Genomic DNA, 22683 nt, shown 5'->3' with positions numbered 1-22683 from the left:
AATGTACTTTGGATACATATGACAGATCCCTAATCTTTACATTCCTGTCATATGTGAACCCATATGTTCTTCAGAAACATAACTCTTTTTCGTGAAGGTAGACAGCTGTACTGTGCGTGTGAGATATCACCCTTGAATCATTACAGGCCTGTATAATTAATTTGAGGGAGTATAAGCAGCTTCAAAACACACAAGGATATAAATGACAGTAGCAGCAATAGCTGAGAGCTGAGACTGTCACGGATAGAAACACATACAGTTGGGGTTTAAATGTTCACACATTGCCAATGTGTCAGAGATGACAGAGAGGAGGTGAGAGGTGTAACCTTGACAAAGAGAGGATGTGGAAACATTCTTCCTGCTTTTTATTGCAGAGGGGAAATGTTTTGGATGGTATTCTTGAATCTTGATGTTGATCTTGAGTAGTGATAAACATACTTTACAACCATTTTGAGATTATCGCAGGTGCTTGGCCGATTAAGTGTCACTTGTGTCACTCAGTTCTAAAAAAATCTACTGTCAATAGATAAACAATTACTGGTTTGGGGGGATTTTATATTGTATAAAATAAATGTTCTTATTTTGTATTGTGTATATGTCAACATTACTATTATCATCATCAGCCTTGCTCTCTAGATCAGGGGTTTTCAAAAAATTGTCAATGCCAAAAAAAACCCTCCAAAGGGCCCCCTTCCTAAAATGTATATTACAGCTATATATTTTAAGACTCATCTATAGCTTAGAAAATAGTAAGAGTGACATAATAAAGACAACATGTTGTTTTAAAATGAAATCATTTATATTTATGTTGTAAGCCAAAAGAAATGATTGAAATGTTATTTGGAAAATGTTATGATTAATTCCAAATAATTAATAATCATTTAAAAAAATTGTATAGCATATTTTATTTTGTCAGCGTTGGTTGCCGGCAATGATGATAAAGTCAGGATCTTGGTGCAGCAATAATAAATCAAAATAACAAATCAAAATAACAAGATACTCAGATAACTAGAACAGGCAATACACAAACAGAACAGAACAGAAGAGAACAATGATATCCAGCAAAAAGACTGACAAAGAACTGAGGAAAACACAGTGACTAATGTGTTAATTGACAAGACACACCTGAACTAAAACTCAACTCAATCTGTTATGGAGACAAACAGGCAGGGAAACTGAGAGAACTGAACTACTGTAATTAACAAACTGACAGCAAAAACTAGAACTGAAATACAAACATGAATCAAAACACACTTAACACGTGACATATTTACAGTAAATATCAGTATAATATCCAGCATAAATAAATATAAATCGTTTTTTTCTGAAATTTTTCATGGACCCCATTAAGGCCCACACAATCTAGGCCTAGATATTTTACATCAGCCATTAAAAAAATAATAATAATAATAATATTGATTTATTTTGATCTTGAATGTTGAAAAATACATATCTTTTTCTGAAATGGATCACTACATGAGGACATTATATACTGATTTAAAAGGTGGGGGGTTGTCTCTAGTTGTGCTTTCTGAAACTCTTGTCAAATTATATCTGGATCATTTGCCCCACTGAATTGCAGTAGGTGTTATGAGCATGGAAGTGATGTGTGAGTGAATGTGTGAGCATGTGTGGGCATGCATGTGTGTGTAATGAGCTATTGTTTGCATGTACAGGAGATTGTCACAATTTGAATTTGCATCAGTTGTCAGAGGAAGTAAATAAATCAAGTAGATTATGCACAAAACATAAATAATAAAAATAATGAATAACATCTCTAAACCAGTGAATCAGCATGGTGTGTTGAAACCCAGAAATGGGTTGTAGGAATGTTCTGATGCAGACAGTAGCAAACGAGCAGGCAAATTATAAAATGCAAGATATAGAGGATAAACGATGGCAAAATACACTGTAAAAATATCATAGATTTCATAGATGTTTTATACAGTGTATATAGGTTTAACAACTTTAAAAAAGGAGGAAAAACACTTATGTATTTAATAGTTGATGTCAATGAATGGTTTATATGTTTTGTATCTTTTGTTTGTATATTTTAGAGCTCTGGAAGGAAAGAGCATTTTTGCTCTGTTCCCCTTGTGTTTCTGTGATTAAATGGAAAAGGTTGTGTAACCTAATTTTGACATTAAAATGCACTTTTAGCAAAACATTGATAAAGGTCAACTTTAAATGGGAGAACACAAAGACACAAATGTTTTGTTCAGGTCCTCTTCACATTTACACAGCCTTGAATAGTCTGGCCCCACATCTACAAAACAGTCTGATTTTTATAAAGAGGTTTGCAGTGCAGACATACTGATATGACCTTACACACCTGGGTTCTTTATCAAGTTTCTTGCGGGGACCAGAAAATTTGCAAAGGAACACATTTTCCGAGGAATTATTACATTTTAACACAACTTGTAACTAAAACACCACAAGACTTTGTAAACAAGACTTTAACACCCTTTGGAAAAAAAGAAAGAAAACAATGACTTTAACATGTTAAAATGTAAGAGGTCCATTATGTTTGAGCCATAAAACCCTAAAAAAATGATCTACTAAAAAAAGGCTATCTACTATAGAATTGTAATTTTAAATAAACTGGGTGTGGGGGAGCGGGGGGAAAGAAAATGTCTGTTCCTCCTTTTTGTTTATAATCCTTATACATGTGCAAAATTCAGCTTTTTTCCTTCTGCAAATTTTGTACATTTGCACACAGTGTATTCAGATTTTTGAGCAGATGATCTTTAGTAAACAGAATTAACCTGATCACTTTTTAGCGCTGCAGGCTCGAAACAAATAAGACACGTTTAACACTTGAAGCAGGGTAATGAAAGCAAACTCTTCTCTTTCATTCATTCTATATAAAAAAATTATATAGAATTCATAGACAATTGGAAAGGTTTTTGGGGCAGACCTGACCTGTTGAAATGAGATGGTATTCATCCCTCCTGGGATGGTGCTGCTCTTCTCTCTAGTAATATGGCACATAGTCTTAGAGCTCAAACATGAATTGGGCCTCAGGTCAGGAAGCAGACAGACTGGCTTAACCGACCGTCTGCTTGCTGTCTCACGTCACATAAGTCAGATAAATCCCATCACATAGAGACTCTTTCACTTAGATATCATCATATAGAGACTGTGTCTGTAACCCCGAATAAGGAAATACAAAAAACTCCCAAACCCATTTAAGGGTAAAAATGTAATTGATGTTCAACAAATAAAAAACAGATATAATACAGATGAACAAATTATAAAGCTTGGTTTGCTGAATATTCAATCCCTTACTTCAAAAGCACTTATTGCTAATGATATGATTACAGACTATAACCTAGATGTGCTGTGTTTGACAGAAACCTGGCTAAAACCAGACGATTACATTACTTTCCAATCCAATCCAATCCAATTTTATTTATATAGCACAATTTAAATAAACACACGGTTTCCAAAGTGCTGCACACAAAAATAATAATACAATAATAATAAATAACAAACAGAAGCTTAATAGTACAATAGACTCAAATAGATAAAGTAACAAAATTTTAAATTTTACAACAAATCAATATAAAATCCTTAAAATAAAATAAATGAAGTCAATTTCCTACTAGGTGTTAAAAGCCAAGGAAAAGAGGTGGGTCTTTATAGGTGGGATTTAAAAACAGACAGAGAGGAGGCCTGTCTGATGTGCAGAGGCAGACTATTCCAAAGTTTTGGAGCTGCCACTGCGAAGGCACGATCCCCTCTGAGCTTCCGCTTTGTTTTAGGCTCTCTCAGGAGCAGCTGATCTGCTGACCGGAGAGACCGGGAAGGAGTATAAAATTGTACAAGCTCAGAGAGGTATAGCGGGGCAAGACCATTGCAGGATTTAAAAACAAATAGAAGAATTTTGAAATTAATTCTAAAATGAATGGGCAACCAGTGGAGTGAGGCTAAAATGGGGGTAATATGCTCATGCTTTCTTGTACCAGTTAAAAGTCGAGCTGCAGCGTTCTGTACCATCTGGAGCCGAGAGATGGTCGACGCACTGACCCCCACATACAGTGCGTTGCAGTAATCCAGCCGAGTGGTTATGAAAGCGTGGACTACTGTCTCAAAATGCTGTCTGGAAAGAATCGGTTTTATTTTGGCCAGCTGCCTCAGGTGAAAGAAACTTGATTTCACGACAGACCAAATCTGGCTCTCAAGTTTAAAATCGGGGTCCATCTTCACCCCCAGGTTTGTAATGGTGGGTTTCATGTACTGGGTTAGGGAACCAAGATCTGACAGGGGGGTTCCAGTGGATCCACTAAAAACCATCACCTCTGTTTTGTCATGATTAAAATTTAAAAAGTTTAAAGACATCCAGGCCTTGATGTCATCCAGACATTTCATTAATGCAATAACAGAGCTGGTATCATTTTTCTTAAGAGGTACATAAATTTGGCTGGCGTCCGCATAACAGTGGAATAGAATCCCATGCTTCCTAATTATGGAGCCAAGCGGGAGTAGGTAAAGAGAGAAGAGGAGAGGGCCAAGCACTGAGCCCTGTGGGACCCCAGATGAGAGGGGAGCAGAGGATGACACAGAGTCGCCGAGGCTAACACAAAACGTTCTATCAGCCAAGTACGACCTGAACCAATCCAATGCCACGCCTCTAATGCCCACCCACTGGTCCAGGCGAGAAATTAGGATCTTGTGGTCCACTGTGTCGAAGGCAGCAGTTAAATCTAAAAGCACCAGAATCACAGAATCACCAGAGTCTGTAGCTAACAAGATATCATTAAAAACTCTTAAAAGTGCTGATTCAGTGCTATGCAGGGATTTAAAATACTTTAAATGAGACCACCCCGCAAGATTACTGTTATAAACATGAACCTCGTCTGAAAGGCAAAGGGGGAGGTGTTGCTGTAATTTATAGTAATATCTTCAGAATTACTGAGAAGTCTTGTTTTAAATATAATTATTTTGAAGTGTTGGTGCTTAATGTAACAATATCTAGTGTAAATGATAAATCACTTTTGAGATTTGTGCTGGCTACTGTATACAGGCCACCAGGGCACCATACAGACTTTATCAAAGAATTTGCTGATTTTCTATCAGAGTTAGCACTGGCTGCTAGTTAGCTAGTCCTAACTATAGCTGATTTTAATATACGAAAAAGATGCATTGGGATTGGCATTTAAAGACATTCTGAACTCCATTGGAGTTAGACAACACGTGTCAGGACCTACTCATTGCCGTAATCTTACTCTAGATCTAACATTATCGCATGGAATCAATCAATGTTGATGCCGTTGAAATTCTACAGCAGAGTGATGACATCTCAGATCATTATCTAGTCTCGTGTATACTCAATCTAGCCAAGGTTGCAAAGCCGACTCCGTGTTACAAATATGTTAGACCTATCACTTCTGCCACTAAAGATTGCGTTATTAATAATATTCCTGATCAGTTTCATCTCCTCAGCATCCCAGATAGCTTAGAAGAACTCGATATTGTGACAGAAACATTTGACTCTCTCTTTTCCTGCACTTTAGACACAGTTGCTCCTTTGCGCTTAAAGAAGATTAAAAAAAAAATAGTCCAACGCCGTGGTACAACGAGCACACTCAGGCCCTTAAGAGAGCAGCCAGAAAAATGGAGCGCAACTGGAAGAAAACAAAACTAGAGTATTTTCGCATTTCATGTAAAGAGAGCACAATTGCGTACAGAGAGGCCTTAAAAGCTGCTAGATCTGCTTATTTTTCAAACCTATTAGAAGAAAAATAAACAAAACCCTAGGTAGGCTATTTATTTGAAACAGTGGCTAAATTAACGAAAAATAAAGCTTCAGCCCCAGACGTTTCCAAGCAGCACAGCAGTAATGACTTCATGAACTTCTTTACTAACAAGATTGATAATATCAGGGAGAAAATTATAACTATGCAACCGTCTACTACAGTATCGCATCAGGCAGTGCATTGTAGTCTCCTTGAGGATTTTTTTTATTAATTCATTGCTATAGGAGAGAAGGAATTTTCTGAACTCGTTAAATCATCTAAATCGACAACATGTATGTTAGACCCTATACCGACTAAGCTATTGAAAGAGATGATTCCTGAGATCATAGATCCTTTTCTTAATATCATTAATTCATCTTTGTCAGATACGTACCAAACATTTTTAAGCTGGCTATGATTAAACCGCTTGTTAAAAACTTGATCCTACAGAATTAGTCAATCACAGGCTGATCTTGAATCTACCTTTTCTGTCAAAGATACTAGAAAAGGGAGTATCCTCACAACTATGTTCCTTTTTAGAAAGAAATGGTATCTGTGAGGATTTTCAGCCAGGATTTAGACCGTACCAAATGATTTGCCCTTATCATCCGATCGTGGTTGTATCTCTCTATTAGTGTTACTCGATCTTAGGGCTACATTTGATACTACTGACCAAAACATTCTTTTAAATAGACTCGAAAATTATGTTGGCATTAGTGGAATTGCATTAGCATGGTTTAAATCATACTTATCTGACCGTTATCAGTTTGTAGCAGTCAATTAAGAGATTTCTTTTCGATCAAAAGTTCAGTGTGGCGTACCACAAGGCTCTGTACTAGGACCTTTGCTGTTCACTCTGTACATGCTACTCTTAGGAGATATCATTAGGAAGCATGGCATTATTTTTCATTGTTATGCTGATGATACTCAGCACTACATTTCTTCACGCCCTGACGAAACTTACCAATTCACAAAATTAACGGAATGCATAGCTGATATAAAAAACTGGATGATTAGTAATTTCCTACTACTTAATTCTGAAAAAACAGAGATTCTAATTATTGGACAAAAAACGTCCTCACATAATTACCTAGAATACTGTCTAACACTTGATGGCTGGAATAATTAGGTAATGCATTCATGACATCAAGGCTAGATAATTGTAATGCTATTATGGGTGGTTGCACTGCACACTTAATAAACGGACTACAGCTGGTCCAAAATGCAGCAGCTAGAGTTCTTACCAGAACCAGGAAGTATGACCATCTCAGCCCAGTTCTGTCAACACTGTATTGGCTCCCTATTAAACATCGTATAAATTGTAAAATATTGCTGATTACTTACAAAGCACTAACTGGTTTAGCTCTGCAGTACTTGAGCGAGCTCTTAACGCATTATAGCCCTTCACGTCTATTGCGATCTCGGTAGGACCTTTTCCTATTTAGCACCAAAACTTTGGAACAGTCTTCCTTACATTGTCCGGGAAGCAGACACACTCTGTCAGTTCAAATCTAGACTAAAAAGACATCTCTTTGACCTAGCATACACATAACACATTATAGACTACTATAATTCAACGTTAGGCTGCATAGATTAGGTCAGCCGGAACCAGGAACACTTCCCATAAATCCTGATGTACTCGTTACATCATAAGAAGGATGGCGTCTACGCTAATAGTAGTCTCTCTATTTATCCCGAGGTTTACCGCAGTCCGCCTTATCCAGGCCGTATCCAGATCTGATGAAGGACCTTTCCTTTACCTCTGTACAGATAAAACGTTGTCGGGATAATTCCGTTTCACGTGGCTACGTGGAAGCGATAAATAATTATTTACTATACATTTTTAAGGCCAGACAAGTAGTTTGTTGAGGGTTGGCCTGCGCACATATATATTCAAACGTGTATACCAAAACACGTGATGCGCATGTGCACGCCGTCAGCATTTTCGCGGGTTTGCTTTTTGGGGGTTTGCGCAGAGCTAAAAAAAAATTATACGGTTTTCAAGGCTTGCACCTTGGAATCTATTTTCAAGGTTTGCGTTCTCGAGCCACCAGGCACTGTTTTGTGCAGATGAGCGGGCCGGAGCGCGTTGAGTGTTTTCTGTTAGAACAGTGTCGTGTTAGCGGCCCCTAAGTTAATAACTAATGATCTTTGCAACGGAAGTGAATCAATCAATCAAAACTAACTTTAGCTGCACAATAACTTTATTCTAGAGCTGCTGTAAAGCCAAAGCAATCTCTGTTACTGTAATTTCCTATTATCACTGTAAAGCTGTTTTGAAACAATCTATATAGTTTGAAGCGCTATATAAATGAAGGTGACTTGACTTGACTTTGAATGTTCAGATGTAATCATCAATTTCTCTTTTGTTGAACAGGACACCATTTCGTCACTGCTGTCTCATTTCATTTCTGTTCTCATAACTTGCATAAATGCATTTGATTGGATAAAGATGCAGTCAAATAATTATGTGGGTTTAAATGTGTTTGAGGAAAATAGCATATCTGAACTATGGCCAGAAAAGTATTAAACGCACTCACTCCGTTCTGGATTTGGACCGCAGATTGGTAATCGATGACCTCAGCGTACTGTTGAACTCACCACTGAGTTTTCTGATGTTTTGAGCAGCACCGCAATTTCATCAAAATCAGTCGATATAATTAAATGTAGTTTTATTTTAAAGGTGCTCTTACCCAGGTCAGACCAGACAATGGACTCGTTCTACCATGCCTATGTTTTGATCATCGTTCTGAATCCCATCCAGACGTATAGTCTTTAACAAAAACACAATGTTTTCAGCTTTTTGCTCAAAATGTAGCTTTTTTTAAATGAAACTTACCCACATTCAAGTGTTGATAAAAAAGCAATGTATGAAGCTAGAATAAAACTTTTTTTTCTTCTTTTTTTTTAAGCAGGTCTGTTCTTTCTTTTGATGTATTGCATATTCAGAAGTAAACTAAATTTTCTGAGGGGCCATGAAACTTTTGTAAAAAATGATAAAAAATGCTGGCAATGTCTGGCAACTTTTTTCAAAAACTTTTTTATATTAGATAAATACATATATAAATACAAAAGTCTATTTGTCATCAAGCCAATACTGTCTGTAAATAGCCTGTGTTAAAAAGCCACTTTTATAACATGGGATTTTGACCAAATGAGAGAAGAAAACTGAGCACCCACATAGCTACAGTAAACTTAATGAAATTGTAATGAAATCGTAATGCAATACTTACTGCCTCAGATGTGTCCATTCTAATGATGGACAAAACACTTCAAAAATTCTCAGAAATGTACTGGTCAAAAAAACATTGTAACTCCATTGGAGCTTAATTTTGGTAAAATGTTAATAATATAATGACACATGCAAATGTCTGGCCATATACAATATAAAGCCACAATATCTTTGAAAAACTTTGACAGTTTAATCATTTTTAAAATACAGTGTTTTTTCATTTCCTGAAAAGTAGAGGTTTTGGACGTATAAGGTTTCCGGCTGACAGGAAAGATATCTTCCAAAGCCACATGACAATAAGGAACAGACAATAATCTAAGTAACTGTGCCCTCTAATCTTGATTTGTGTCAATAAAAGTAAAACAATAAAAGTAAAAATGCAGCAGTTGAGCAACAAATTTCAGGTTTTACATAGTACATTTTTCCCCAAGAGACCAGATAAACAGCTGCTTATACGTGAGCAAAAATGGGCCTGTTTTCTTTCTTTTTTTCCAGCAGTTTGTGAATGAGTTTCTTGTTAAAGACATTGGTCATAACCGTGTGCATGTAGAGCAAAATGAGTGTGTCAGTTCAGTGAGGAACATGATGCAGATTGTTGGAAACAATGCTCATTAGCACTGCTCCTCAGAGCTCCAGGGCGAAGTAGTGATCTGTGTTTTCTTACCCTGCAAAACTAGAAGGGAAGTTGAGTTGCCGTCCTGATCTCTCCCCAAACGTCGTCTTCTAAGAACGCTCTGAGTAAATAATTAATTCTCTATGCTGATGGAAATTCAGTCCCCCTTATCTAGATGCTAAACTGAAGCAATATAAAAGAGACAGTGCACCAAGTCTGATCAGCACAGGAAGGTAATATCTATCAGTGCCACAGGGGATCAGTTTGACTCTGCTCCAATCAGTGAGCAAGTGCCAGTGACCCAACAGCTGGTTTTATCTAATCATCCATCATTATTGTGCCTGTATGTGTGATTGTATGTGTTTGTAAGGCGAAATGATGGATGCCGCCATTGTGTTTGGGTCCTATTCACAAAGCAGTGGTGTTAATTAAAGGAATTTGCTCTGACCAATGTTTGGACTTGTGTAATTAATTCTGTAATTTTGACATTAGCGGATGTACAGATAATTTTTTGCACTGGTTAAATGAGCTAAGAATAAACACGATTGAATGGATTAGGCAACTATTTGTCACCCACACAACCCTCACTATGAGGCACGTTTGAGATGTACTGTGTTTTGAAACATTGTGAATACTGCTATGAGGCTTCTGTGAAGATATTTTGACATGCAGCACTGGAGGCCGTAGGTTTGTTGTCTCAGTTGCATGATTCACATGGGTTGCAAAGTAGCAATCAATCTAATTATGTCCCTTTGCTGCTGAAAAGAGATTCTGGTGTTTTCATTTTCTGTTGAATTCAAACCGGACACTGCTCTGTTTTTTAACAAGGCAAGCAGCACTGTTAAACGTATTCCCCAAATGAATGAGTAGTTCTTGTGAAGGTCGCCAAGGTCATGTCCCAAGTAACAGTCTGTGGATTCTTAAGTGGGGCCCATTAATAATTTGTACAACTATTGGACGGGTCAATGACATGGCACTTGTGTTTTGGTCTGGATCTATTAACTTGCTCAAAAATAAAGAGAACAATAAAGAGATTCAAATGTGATTCATACATACAAAGGCTTGAATAGCTATATGAGCATGTTTTAAAGTTAAACACTTTGTATATATTTGTATATATATATATATATATATATATATATATATATATATATATATATATATATATAAATGTTTGTGTGATACAACACTGTACTGTTATAATAATGAAGATTTAATAACTGCTTCTCTACAAAAAAAATTGTCTGCTAAGTCAGGAAATTATATATCACATGATTTGATATTTTTATGAAAAGGCACGATTAATTCAGATTGTGAAATGTCATGTGGTACGACTCTCCAAACACATAATATTTATGAATTTATAATTAATGATATTTATTTTTTACATTTTTTAAATTAGCAAAAAAAATTCAGGCAAAAAAAGATCCATTGGCAATATTGTAAGAGTAAATGTGACTGCTCCTTAAAGTCGAGATTAAAAAAGGAAGTAGCTCCTTTCTTCCATATAGTGATGTACATGAGAGGAACATATTATTGAAGAAAAAAAAGTAGGGCAATGACTTGGTTTTGCATCGGTTGTTTATTTTGAGATGTAGATGACTGATGACTGTGAGCTTTGCAGGTGCGGGGTTTAAGAGGACTAAATAATTGGAGAAGTCCTGCAGGCCAGAGAGAAGTTTGTTCTACCGGAAGGTCAAGTTATTAAATTTTTAGTAGTAATGTCCCAATGAAGCAGCATACATTTATTATTTTGATAAATATAATCAAATACACTTAATATGTTGTTATTACTGCAAACTGTTTAATAATGTACTACAATACACTGAGGTGCAAATAGTATCTGCCACTATTTGCACTAAGTATATGTGCACTTAGTGCAAAGAAAATACCACTATTATCACTTAGTGTAAATTGCATCTATGGCTGCAATGAAAATACTTTTTGTTGCTATTTACACTTAGGGACACGACACCGTTTTCAACTAAGAACATAAAACTTTGTATACGCTTTGGCCGTTCATTTACATGACAACAGAGTTTTGGGGGCCTGAAAACGCAAACTTTTGAAAACGGTCTCTGTGTAAACAGCAAAAACGTGAATCTCTGAAGACGATGACATCATGCACATGCGTATTACGTGTTCAGTCTATAGTGTTTCATCGCCATCTAATGAATATGGAATACAGGGTTTTTACTCGTTTTTGCGAATCCGTGTCAATAGGGATCAATGGTGTTGTCTTCTCAGTTTTAAACATATCGTTGTCGTGTAAGCGTACCCTTAGTTCAAGAATATATTTGTCAGGGTTATGTTTTGTATCTTTGTGTTTTCGTTCCTGTGTTTTTGTTACGTGTTTCATTTCAGTTTGACCTTAATTACTCTCTGTTAGTTTTCTTAGTTACCGATTAACCAGACCTGTGTCTCGTTTAGTTCATGATTTATACTTCTTGTTTGGTTCTATTGCTTGTTGGTTCTCGTCTTCATTTAATGTGTGTGAATTATGATTTCTCCTGGGTGATTCTCTGTGTTTATTAAAGACTGTATTTACTTCATCTTTGTCAAGAATTTTGGATTGAACCATACACAGCGTCTTATTTATCATCAGTCTGGGTGTCTGGTTTCCGAATTATTTGATAAATCGGGGAGATTAGCTACTGCTAATGTGAGCATGTGTTGTGTCCTGCAGGGGGAGCTACTGAGCCCGTGTCGCTGCAGTGGTTCTGTTCGCTGCACTCATGAGCCCTGTCTAATAAAGTGGATTAGTGAGAGAGGATCCTGGAGCTGCGAACTCTGCTACTACAAATACCAGGTCATCGCCATCAGCACCAAGAACCCACTACAGGTAACTCAATGCTTGCCTTAGATTATTTTAACATTATTATTACCAAAAACATGTTTTTTTTTTAATGTTCCTTTGTAATTCCATGTACTCTGATGAAATATTACATTTGTAAAAGTAATCCATTTCGATTTAAAAAGTAACAGTACATGTTTTAAAAGTAAAATAACTAGTCTATATGGTTTTATTTATTTATATTATACACTCCATCCTCCTGCTCAAAATGCTTATTTAAAGAGAGAGGGGTCTAATGCCCCAGTCACACTGATAGGATAGAATTTAAATAAGTTAGTCTGACATCATTATACATTTTTTTAGAAGTCAGCACAGTCGAGCTCTGGGGGTCATATTACTCCTGCTTCTAGGCTCATTTTAAATTCAGACAAGACCAATTCAGTGATTTGTTAACCTGAGTTATTGAATCAGTAGTTCATTGAAAAGAATTGGCTCTAAAGAAAGATTTGTTGTTATGCTTTGAAATGTAATGAAGAAACTCTGATTAAGTCCAAATAAATATACTTGCATGTGTTACGGAGTAAAACTGCTTTAGTTTTGTCCACCATGCAGGTATTATTTGCATTGCACTAAATGGCCAATACAGTTTGTGGACACCTGAACACAACACCCAAATGTGTTTAAGCAAAACCATGGACAATTCATTTCATAGCCATGGGCATTAATGAGGCATCAGTCCTCCCTTCCACTCTTCTGGCAAGGCTTACCATTAGATGTGGGAACATGGTTGCAGGGAACATTGCTCTCAGTCATTATAGAGCATCAGTGAGGTCAGACACTGATTTTATATGATGGGGCTTGGCTCACAGTCATCACAAAGGTGCTCCTCGAGTTTCAGGTGGGCTTTTTTTGAAGGCCAGCCAATTTCTTCCTCACCACAGTCGGTAAATAATTTCTTTATAGATCCCGCTTTGTGCAGAGAGCATTGCTAAGTTGAAAAAGAAAATATTTTGTCTCATTGTTTGTACATTTACATGGCTGTATAGTATACTTGATTAAAGTAGAAAACGCATTCATTAGAAGGTGATGTTCACATTCTCTGGCCATATAGTGCACCTTGGCATACCATGTATGATATATGAATATGGTAGTCATTCAGCACCAAAATATAGCCATCTGATTCCATCACTGTGCCATTGTACCACCATAATACTGAGAGCATTAGCAGTGTGTTTATCTTATTTTTCATATGATCAGCTCATATGATTAATTTGCTTGTCTGGGTTCAAAGCTTCTGCTCTCAATGATATTACTTTCAGCCTTTTTTATTTTCTTTTGATCTGACCTTCAGATGATAAATAGGACACTTTCTTCTTTGTTTTGGTTATTTTAAAGGTGCACTACAAAACTTTGGCCAAACCATTACCAGGGTTCCCACGGGTCCTTGAAATCCTTGAAAGTTTGTGAATCTGTTGGGTTTTTTTTTCAAGGCCCCTGGAAAGTTTTTGAAAATAAACATTCATGGATACAGGTCCTTGAAAGTACTTTAATTTATTTTGTGCAAAAAGTTTTCTAGAAAGAATGCCATATTATTTCCTCCAGTTCGCTAATGTGTTATTTCGCCAACACTTCGTGGCCTATGCATAGTAAGCGTAGCCAGGAATCACAATGTAGGTGGGCCCAGAGAAAATCAGGTGGGCACAGCCTAAAAATGCATCTGTTATCAAAATAGGCCAACACAAACACCTGCTTGAATACACTACAGTTTAATCAGAGCACAAGCATGTATGTCATCATAAACAGTGTTAAGAACATAACGATAAGAACAGCATTTCCACTGCGCGCGGCCGCACCACACACGCGCGCGCCTCTTACAGATGCAAAACAACACCATCATCAAATCAGCAGGACAGTAACGTTAGTGGACAGTGTGTAAAAACAATGCTTGGTCATAGTCTGGCTCAGCGGCCACATAAACCACGTTAAATAAACAACATTGACTAGGAAACTGCATAGTAAACGTAGATTGGCTTACTTTTGATGACTAGCTTATAAAAGCAGACAACGGGGCTTAGAGTTGAACACTGCAATGATTTCGTTATAGTCCAACGATTCAGTCAATTCTCTTTCAAATGCGAGCAGGGACATAGAGTCTTTTTGACACGAACTTTAGTAAGTTGCTCTGTTTTATTTTAGTTTAACATAAAACTTCAGTGTCCCTCTGTGCCCCCTATTGTGAAGGGGGGGATGGGCTGTTCGCAATCTGACTGCGAAATACGCTACGCGGGCATTTCGTCATCACCATGACAACCATGACAACCAAACAAGAATCAAGAAACATTAATATTTATTTGTATAGTTTAAAGTATTGTGATAATCGCAACAGAATTCCCTCCTTAAGGGCCGATCACACCTGACGCGTTTTTGGCAGTGAGAGGCGCCTATTTTCAATTGGTTTCCTATGGCAGCGAGCGTTCTGCGCGCTGTTTAAGCGCCTGCTGCGCACCTCGCGTTTTCGAACCTGAAAAACGCGTTAGGTGTGATCGGGGCCTAGGTTACCTTGTGAGGCCACTGACTGGATGGGCATGGGCCTGACTGACAGGTGGGTGGGCCCAGGCCCATCGAGGCCCACCCGTAGCTACGCGAGTGCGCATTTACGCATTACGTAAAGTGTTTCCCGCGTGAGGTGCTTTGTGTTGTACGTTGCCATGACTTCACGCGCGCACGAAACTATTACGATCATTACGATCATAGATATGATTACGATCATAGATGACTACGATGCAGTGGTGTAGTCTACGTGATACGCAGGTATACGCCGTATACCCACTAGAAAAGGCCAAGGATTTGCGTATACCCACTTAAAAAAGCGTGAGGATACGTAACAACTTCGTTTTGTGTCAGAACTTTCACTTTCATTCATAAATTCACCCCGTCTGTGTTTGCGAAGCGACACGGATCGAATCGCGGAATCCAGTCACAAATGGAACTTGCTATAGGGCAGAACGTCACGGATTTTGGCTATTTTTGAATGAATAAATCAAAAGTAGGGCTGTACAATGAATCAAATCTCGATATGGACTAGTGTCTATGAATATTAAAGCTAAAAGAGACTGCAATTGTTCTACGCGTCTCTGGGAATGAGCGCTCAATGTGTGCTCCACTACACACACACACACAGAAGCACGCGTGACTCACGCTCGTGGTGTTTTCAGCGTTTCACTGTATTGAGACATGAATGATGTAGGCTACAGCTACACATGTGCATTTCATCGCAGAGCTGCTATGAGAGTCACTTGACGAGAATTTCACCATTTCATTTGATAAAACTATCGTCATTCATTCGTTTCATATAGACGAATCCGACGAGCGTTCTGTGTAGGCTGCCATCTTGTGGCGACGCCATTACTGAGCTGTTACTAGTATAAACAAACCTCCGTGATAACGCACAGTCGATGACAGCTACAGCCAGGCAGAATGACTTGTTGGGTTGATGATGTTAGACAGTGGGCTCCAGTCACAGATGAAGGTACAAACGATCTTACAGATTATTTATGAAAATAGCTTGGCAATAACTATGCTAGCTAGGCTAGCTAACGAGGAAACTATAAAAAGATCTGTCCATTTGACAACAATAAATAAATGAATATCAAATAAACGAATTCATGTTTTTCATTTGTGACCATTATTGATCTCATTTTCACATTTCAAAAGGAAAGGGTGGTACAGCTAACTGCTAGCGTTGTTGGTTCTCAGAGTGAGAGTCACAGTCGAGCAAACCAAACATTAACAACAGACATAAGTAATGTTACTACTTCCCCATCGCGCCCCTTCGGTTGTTTTAAAGGTATTCAAGAGTATTTTCTCCTTCGCCTGGCATCCGATGATCAACAAAATGCCAACTACAGGTCACTGATAGAGGGTCAAAATGATCTGAGCTCCGGATGGTTTGGTTAGCTAAATAATGCACACTCTACCAGATGATAAACACATAGTTCTAAAAGGACCTGTCCGATTTTCACAGACCATTAACAACACTCATACTGTACAAATAACTCGGCAGAGGAAGAATAGGAAAGTTGTAGATGTAACGTTAGTGACAGTCGTAAATCGCGGGCTGTTTATTCCAGTGGACGCAACCAAACGGCGCAACGCTACCCAGCAACAGCTCAGTAATGGCGCCCGCTTACTTCCGGTAGTTTCGCCGGATTCGTCTATACACACAGAAACTGTTATGTCTTTACGACAACCTGTCAAAATAAAAGTTCGGTATAACGTGAAGAAATTATAACAGAAATATATTACTATTGCACAGTAGAGTATACTTCAGGCCTAATAATAATAATAATAATAATAATAGTGTATTAAAACACACAGAAACTCAAATGTCTACAACCCACCAAAATAAAAGTTCGGTCTAACTCAAATTAATTAGAAAGAAATTGCACAGTAAAATGTATTTTAAAATAACACTTTTTTTTTCAAAAACACCATTTCTAAAAGTAAATTTGTATTTGTGCCTATAATGTTTAAAAAAAAATTTTTTTCGAGTATTTAGAGTATACTCACTACAAAAAACTAGACTACACCACTGCTACGATGGTACCTCAACGTTTCACAGACACAAACGTGATGCCTGGAAAATGCAAGTTTCAAGATATTTGGAATGTTTTATAATGATCTGCACTATGTTGGATATGTTTTCAGTGTTTTATAATGATCTGCACTATGTTGGATATGTTTTCAGTGCTTATACCGAACCCAAATATGTTCAGTCAATAACGTTAGCCCTATTCGAACGGTAATTGTGTCTCATGGGATCGTAAGGCATTTTCATCATTTAGGGGTTGCTCTGTGATTTAATTGCTGTCCGAATCCAGAATGTCAGTGTTTTTCTCCCACCACCCGCGTATTATTATTATTATTTTATAAACACCAAGGTTGTGTGGTGATTTAATTGCCGTCTGGATCCACATCTGAGAGATCACTTCAAAATTCACTGTTTAAATCCTTTTTGATCACTGCCGATCAACATACGATAACTGTTGCGCTTAACGTTAACTGTAATTTTAAAGATGAACTTTTTATTACTGAAATGCTGGAAAGTATGTATTTTCAGAAAGAAATTTAATTAGCAGCTAACTTTACCCGCTCCACCTCAGCGAACAAAAAGGAGAAAGAGGAAAAAAGCACGTAAACATTTGAAATGGGCCGTTAATGTGACAGCAATAGGCCTATATCTAATTTTTAAATATGTAACGTTAGACCATTGTGCACAACATTAAAAATACAAACCATGCATCTTTATTTTTCCTCATGTAAATAAGAGGCTGAATTAACTTTAAAGGAGAACTCTGGTCAATTTTAACATTGAGCTAATTTTTTTGTAAATTTGGAGTGCTGTCAATACAGAGAACAACAACAAAAATCAGTGTTGCCTACACCGTGTTATCCTCTTTTTAAAATTTGCACCCTTTGACTTTAATGGGGCATATTTTAAACCTGCTTTTACCCTCTTAACATCCTTGATGTGTCATTACAAGTGCCCAGCCAATGTGAGTGATTCCTTTAGAGTTAACACGGGTGAATCTGACTGCAGTAGATGTGAAAGATATGAAGAAAAATTAAGTTAATTCGGCCAGCGCTCATACCTGTATTTACATCCTGTTTTCGGTTGAAGTCCAAAGTAGTCGATTGTCGAGTTCACGCGCGTGATCATAGGTAACTAAACATATGCGCGTGAACTCGACAATGAGGAACCCCTTTCCTGAGGATCACGCAGCTCTCGCGCTCGCTGACGGCGACTGCCCTCACTGCGAGCTAGTTACTGCCTATGGTGACTCTGAGGACTCACCTGGCATCCTTCTCCGAGACTGCTCCACCGTTTTTTGCACGAGAGACCGGTGTTCGAATCGCGGTCTAACGGCAGATAAATTATGCCGCAAATGCTTCGCTCTGTCAGTTCCCTGAAGGCGACTGCAGATGTGCATTTTGCCAGCACTCCAAGCAAACAAACGCCAGCATGTTGACGCTCTCTGTTTCTATGGCAACTTCTCGCTCGTTCAGTTCCAGTAAATGCGACTGTTCCAGTGTATTCTGCAGTAAACAAGTCGGCGACACAGTCCGCTTGCCTGCACACAAACGCCGCTTTTACGGCTACCCAGAAAAATCCCATAGAGTGTATTTTATAGTGCCACGGCCGATGGTGTTATGAGTGTAGACAAAATGCCCACTGCCCAGTGCTCATTCCTACACACAAACACAGCCCGTCACACAGGGCTCGCGCACATGAAATCGACCCAGATCGATTGCGCATTAAACGTGGTAAATGTGCCCACTGCCCAGTGCCCACAAACACTACGTTCTGCATGTCTCAAGGTTTCTGTAAAAAACGAAACCAACGTGCATTCGCTCTGCTCAGGCGGACAATGCTCTCAGTGTTGTAAATGTGCCCACTATCCCGCGCCCACATTCACACATAGACATGACAGGTCTTACGGGACTCGCCCAGCCCTCCCCCTCTCGGTTGACCACCGCAGAGGAGTCGAGCGCTGGCAATCTGCCCGCTGTTATCAGCGTGCCCCCTGCCTCAAATGTCATAAGCGCGACGCTTATGTTGCAGCACACCAAAGCCCCTCTGTCGCTGAGCGACCAGAGCGCGCTTCGCATTCAACCCCTAGCCATTCGTGCAGATGCATGGGCAAGGCTACCCGGGGTTTCGAAGTGGGTGCTAGACATTATAGAAAGAGGCTATTCGCTACAGTCTCGCCGACGGCCTCGCCGCTATGCGACGCGCGTCGAAACCACGGTAAAAACAGAAGTAGCACACCTACTTCGAGCCGAAATTTCGAAACTGTTGAGCAAGGGGGCCATAGAGCCCTTATCTCAAGCTCAGAGCGAAGGAGGGCTATACAGCAGATACTTCCTGGTACCGAAAAAAGACGGGGGTCTCAGACCCATACTAGATCTAAGGCAACTGAACAGAGTGCTTGCGAAGCGACAGTTCAGAATGCTCACGACCAGAAAATCCTCGCGCAGATTCGCCGAGGAGATTGGTTTGTGTCAATAGATCTGAAAGACGCGTATTTTCAAATACAGATAGCGTCACGTCGCAGGCGATATTTGAGATTCGCCTTTGAGGGCCAGGCATATCAGTACACAGTCCTACCGTTCGGCTTGTCCCTAGCACCCCGTACATTTACGATGTGCATGGACGCAGCGCTCGCACCCCTCAGACTACAAGGCATGCGAGTATTGAACTACTTGGACGATTGGCTGATTCTAGCTCAATCTCACTCGGTGCTCATAGAGCACAGGACCATTTTACTCGATCACCTCGAGAATCTGGGTCTCACAGTCAATTGGGCGAAGAGGTCTCTGTCCCCCAGGCAGATAATATCTTTTCTGGGCACAGAACTGGACTCGCTGTCTGTGATAGCGCGACTGTCACCACAGCGCGTACTAGACGTTCAGCGCGCAGCCAGCTCTTTCCGCTGCGGCGCATCTGTCCCGCTCAAGAAATTTCAGAGGATGCTAGGTCTCATGGCCTCAGCATCATCAGTACTTCATCTGGGCTTGCTTCGCATGCGCCCGCTACAGTTCTGGCTGAAAGCGCGAGTGCCGCGCCGAGCGTGGGCTTCCGGTCTGCTTCGTCTCAAGGTCAATCAGAAATGCATCGCAGCTCTGAAACCTCGGAAAGCAAACGACTGGTACCAATCAGGTGTAAGCCTGGGGACTTCCTCGAGTGTGAAGGTAGTGTCTACGGACGCATCCACCTCGGGATCTGCTCGAGGGCAGACCGTTCTTCGGCCAATGGTCAGAACGGGAGAAGCTTCTACACATAAACTGCCTCGAAATGCTGGCAGTAGACAACGCGCTGACGCGTTTTTGTCCCCAAATACGAGGACACCACGTCCTGGTCCGCTCGAACAACATGTCTGTGGTGTCCTACATAAATCGCCAGGGCGGCCTCAGGTCCCGAAACCTGCACAGGCTGACAGAACGCCTCCTGGTGTGGGCTCAGCGCAACCTGCTCTCGCTGAGAGCAGCGCATGTGCCAGGGCTCTTAAACGTAGGACCGGACAGACTGTCCAGGAACAATGTTCCGACAGCCGAGTGGTCTCTATACCCACAGACAGTCCAGCTGCTGTGGAAGAAATTCGGCAGAGCGGAAGTAGACCTGTTCGCGTCTCAAGAAAACGCTCACTGTCTGGAATTTTTCTTCAAGAGCAGGGACGCTCTGGCTCATGTATGGCCCCGCCGCCCGCTCTATGCCTTTTCTCCCGTCTCTCTCCTGCCTCAGGTGATAGAACGGATCAGGGAAGAAGGATGCTCAGTGCTACTCGTAGCGCCGTTCTGGAAAAACCAACCCTGGTTCCCAGTTCTGATGCAGCTAGCGAGCACTGCCCCATGGCCAGTGCCAGTGAGGAGGGACCTCCTCTCTCAGGCCAAGGGCTCGATTTGGCATCCGCGCCCAGAGCTGTGGTCCCTTCATGTTTGGGCCATCAACGGGTACCCGCTGACCTCCCAAGCGGAGTGTTAAACACGATCACGCAGGCTAGAGCTCCGTCTACGCGACGTCTCTATTCCTCGAAATGATCAGTGTTCTCCAGCTGGTGCACAGCTCGTGGCGTGTCGCCCCCAGACTGTGGGGTGACGGAGGTTCTCTCCTTCCTACAAAAGCTGTTGGACAAGGGCAGGTCCCCTTCCACGCTCAAAGTTTATGTGGCGGCCATAGCAGCGTTCTCAAAAACAACGCTTGGTCAGTCAATAGGAAGGAACGATTTAGTCATCCGCTTCCTTAGAGGAGCTAAGAGACTGAATCCTCCCAGACCTCCCTCAGTCCCGGTATGGGACCTTTCTACGGTACTGGAAGCCATGAAAGGTGACCCATTCGAGCCTTTACAGACGATTGATCTTAAACACCTGTCTTTCAAGACAGTGTTTCTTCTGGCTCTCGCTTCAGTGAAGCGCATAAGGGACTTACACGTGCTCTCAGTAAGCGCGACGTGCATGGAGTTTGGGCCTAATGACTCAAGAGTTATACTCAAACCTAGGCACGGTTATGTTCCAAAATCCCTCAACACACCGTTTAGGGCGCAGGTCATTTCCTCTGACGAGGAAGGAGACGCGAGCTTCCTTTGCCCAGTCAGGGCATTAAGAGCTTATGTGTCTCGCTCATCTATCTTCAGACAGATGGAGCAGCTCTTTGTTTCGTTCAGCGGACGTTCCAAGGGACTAGCCGCGTCGAAGCAGAGCCTATCCAGATGGATAGTTGACGCCATTGCGCTGGCGTACACTTCCAAGGGCATGCAGTGCCCGTTGGGAGTCAGAGCGCACTCCACGAGAAGCATGGCTTCATCGTGGGCCTGGTCAAGTGGGATTGCCTTGCAAGATATATGTATGACGGCAGGCTGGGCCTCCCCGTCTACATTTATAAGGTTTTATAACCTAGAGGTTCCCGCCTTACAGGCCAGGCTGTTGTCGGTCTAAATAAACCAGTACTGTCTGTTCTGATGCTTTCGGTTCAGAATACTGTGTCTGCTGATCACTGCTCGCTGAGCACTGTTCGCTGATCGACCATAAAATGCTTATGGGCAAATGAATAAGACCCACAATTTTCCATCAGTTCAGGCCGTACTCCGCCCTGTCTGTATGATGTAATTTGCGTCTGAGGGACGCTGCTATATGTGAAAGAGCGCGGTTCCGCCCCTCCCTCTTCCCGGACTCCCTGTGAGTTCCCTTGGTGATTGTGCACTATATAAATCCTGGTCTTTCGCCCTGGGTCTTTGGTGTCAGATCCCAGCACGCACGGCGTTTTACATTGGGTCCCCTAGCGTGAGATACTTACGCAGTACGAGAGACCTCTCGTAAGAGAACGTACTCGGTGACTAACGTAACCTCGGTTCTCTCTAGAAGAGGGAACGAGTACTGCGTATCTTGCCGTGCATGCACACGCTCTGGTTAGCTTCGGCGATGAAAAACCAGATATCAGCTGCCTGCGAGCCGGATTTATAGGCCTAAGCCACGCCCGTTTCGGCGGGACGTGACGCAGTGGGCGCGAAGCACCCTCATTGGGTCTGACGTCACGCTAGGCCTCGCTCGATAGGCTGCTGCAGTTGCCGCAGAACAGCCAATAGGCACGCGAGCTGTCTTGCCTATGTCTGTATGCTGCCACAACGCGTTTTACAATAATACAAATTAAGGATAATTTTTTGGCTTCAATATCTCGCGGAAAAGGGATTTTCCCCTAGCGTAAGATACTTGCGCAGTACTCGTTCCCTCTTATAGAGAGGACCGAGGTTAC

The 22683-nt window shown here is 40.6% G+C and overlaps 1 protein-coding gene and 1 long non-coding RNA gene across 2 annotated transcripts in view; both read left to right on the top strand.

Moving 5' to 3' along the window:
- Window positions 1-22683, top strand: part of LOC309495675 — a 295015-nt gene that overhangs the window by 101541 nt on the left and 170791 nt on the right. The gene's annotated exons all lie outside the window — the stretch shown is intronic.
- Window positions 1-22683, top strand: part of marchf4a (membrane-associated ring finger (C3HC4) 4a) — a 47929-nt gene that overhangs the window by 11735 nt on the left and 13511 nt on the right. Inside the window, exon 2 of the mRNA XM_082163588.1 lies at window positions 12270-12425. Coding sequence (XP_082019714.1) covers window positions 12270-12425 — 156 coding nt within the window. The remainder of the gene's footprint in view (window positions 1-12269; window positions 12426-22683) is intronic.

This window comes from Leuciscus leuciscus (genome assembly GCF_965113295.1).
Source record: "Leuciscus leuciscus genome assembly, chromosome: 3".
Taxonomy (NCBI): domain Eukaryota; kingdom Metazoa; phylum Chordata; class Actinopteri; order Cypriniformes; family Leuciscidae; genus Leuciscus; species Leuciscus leuciscus.
This window is presented reverse-complemented; position numbering and strand designations above follow the sequence as displayed.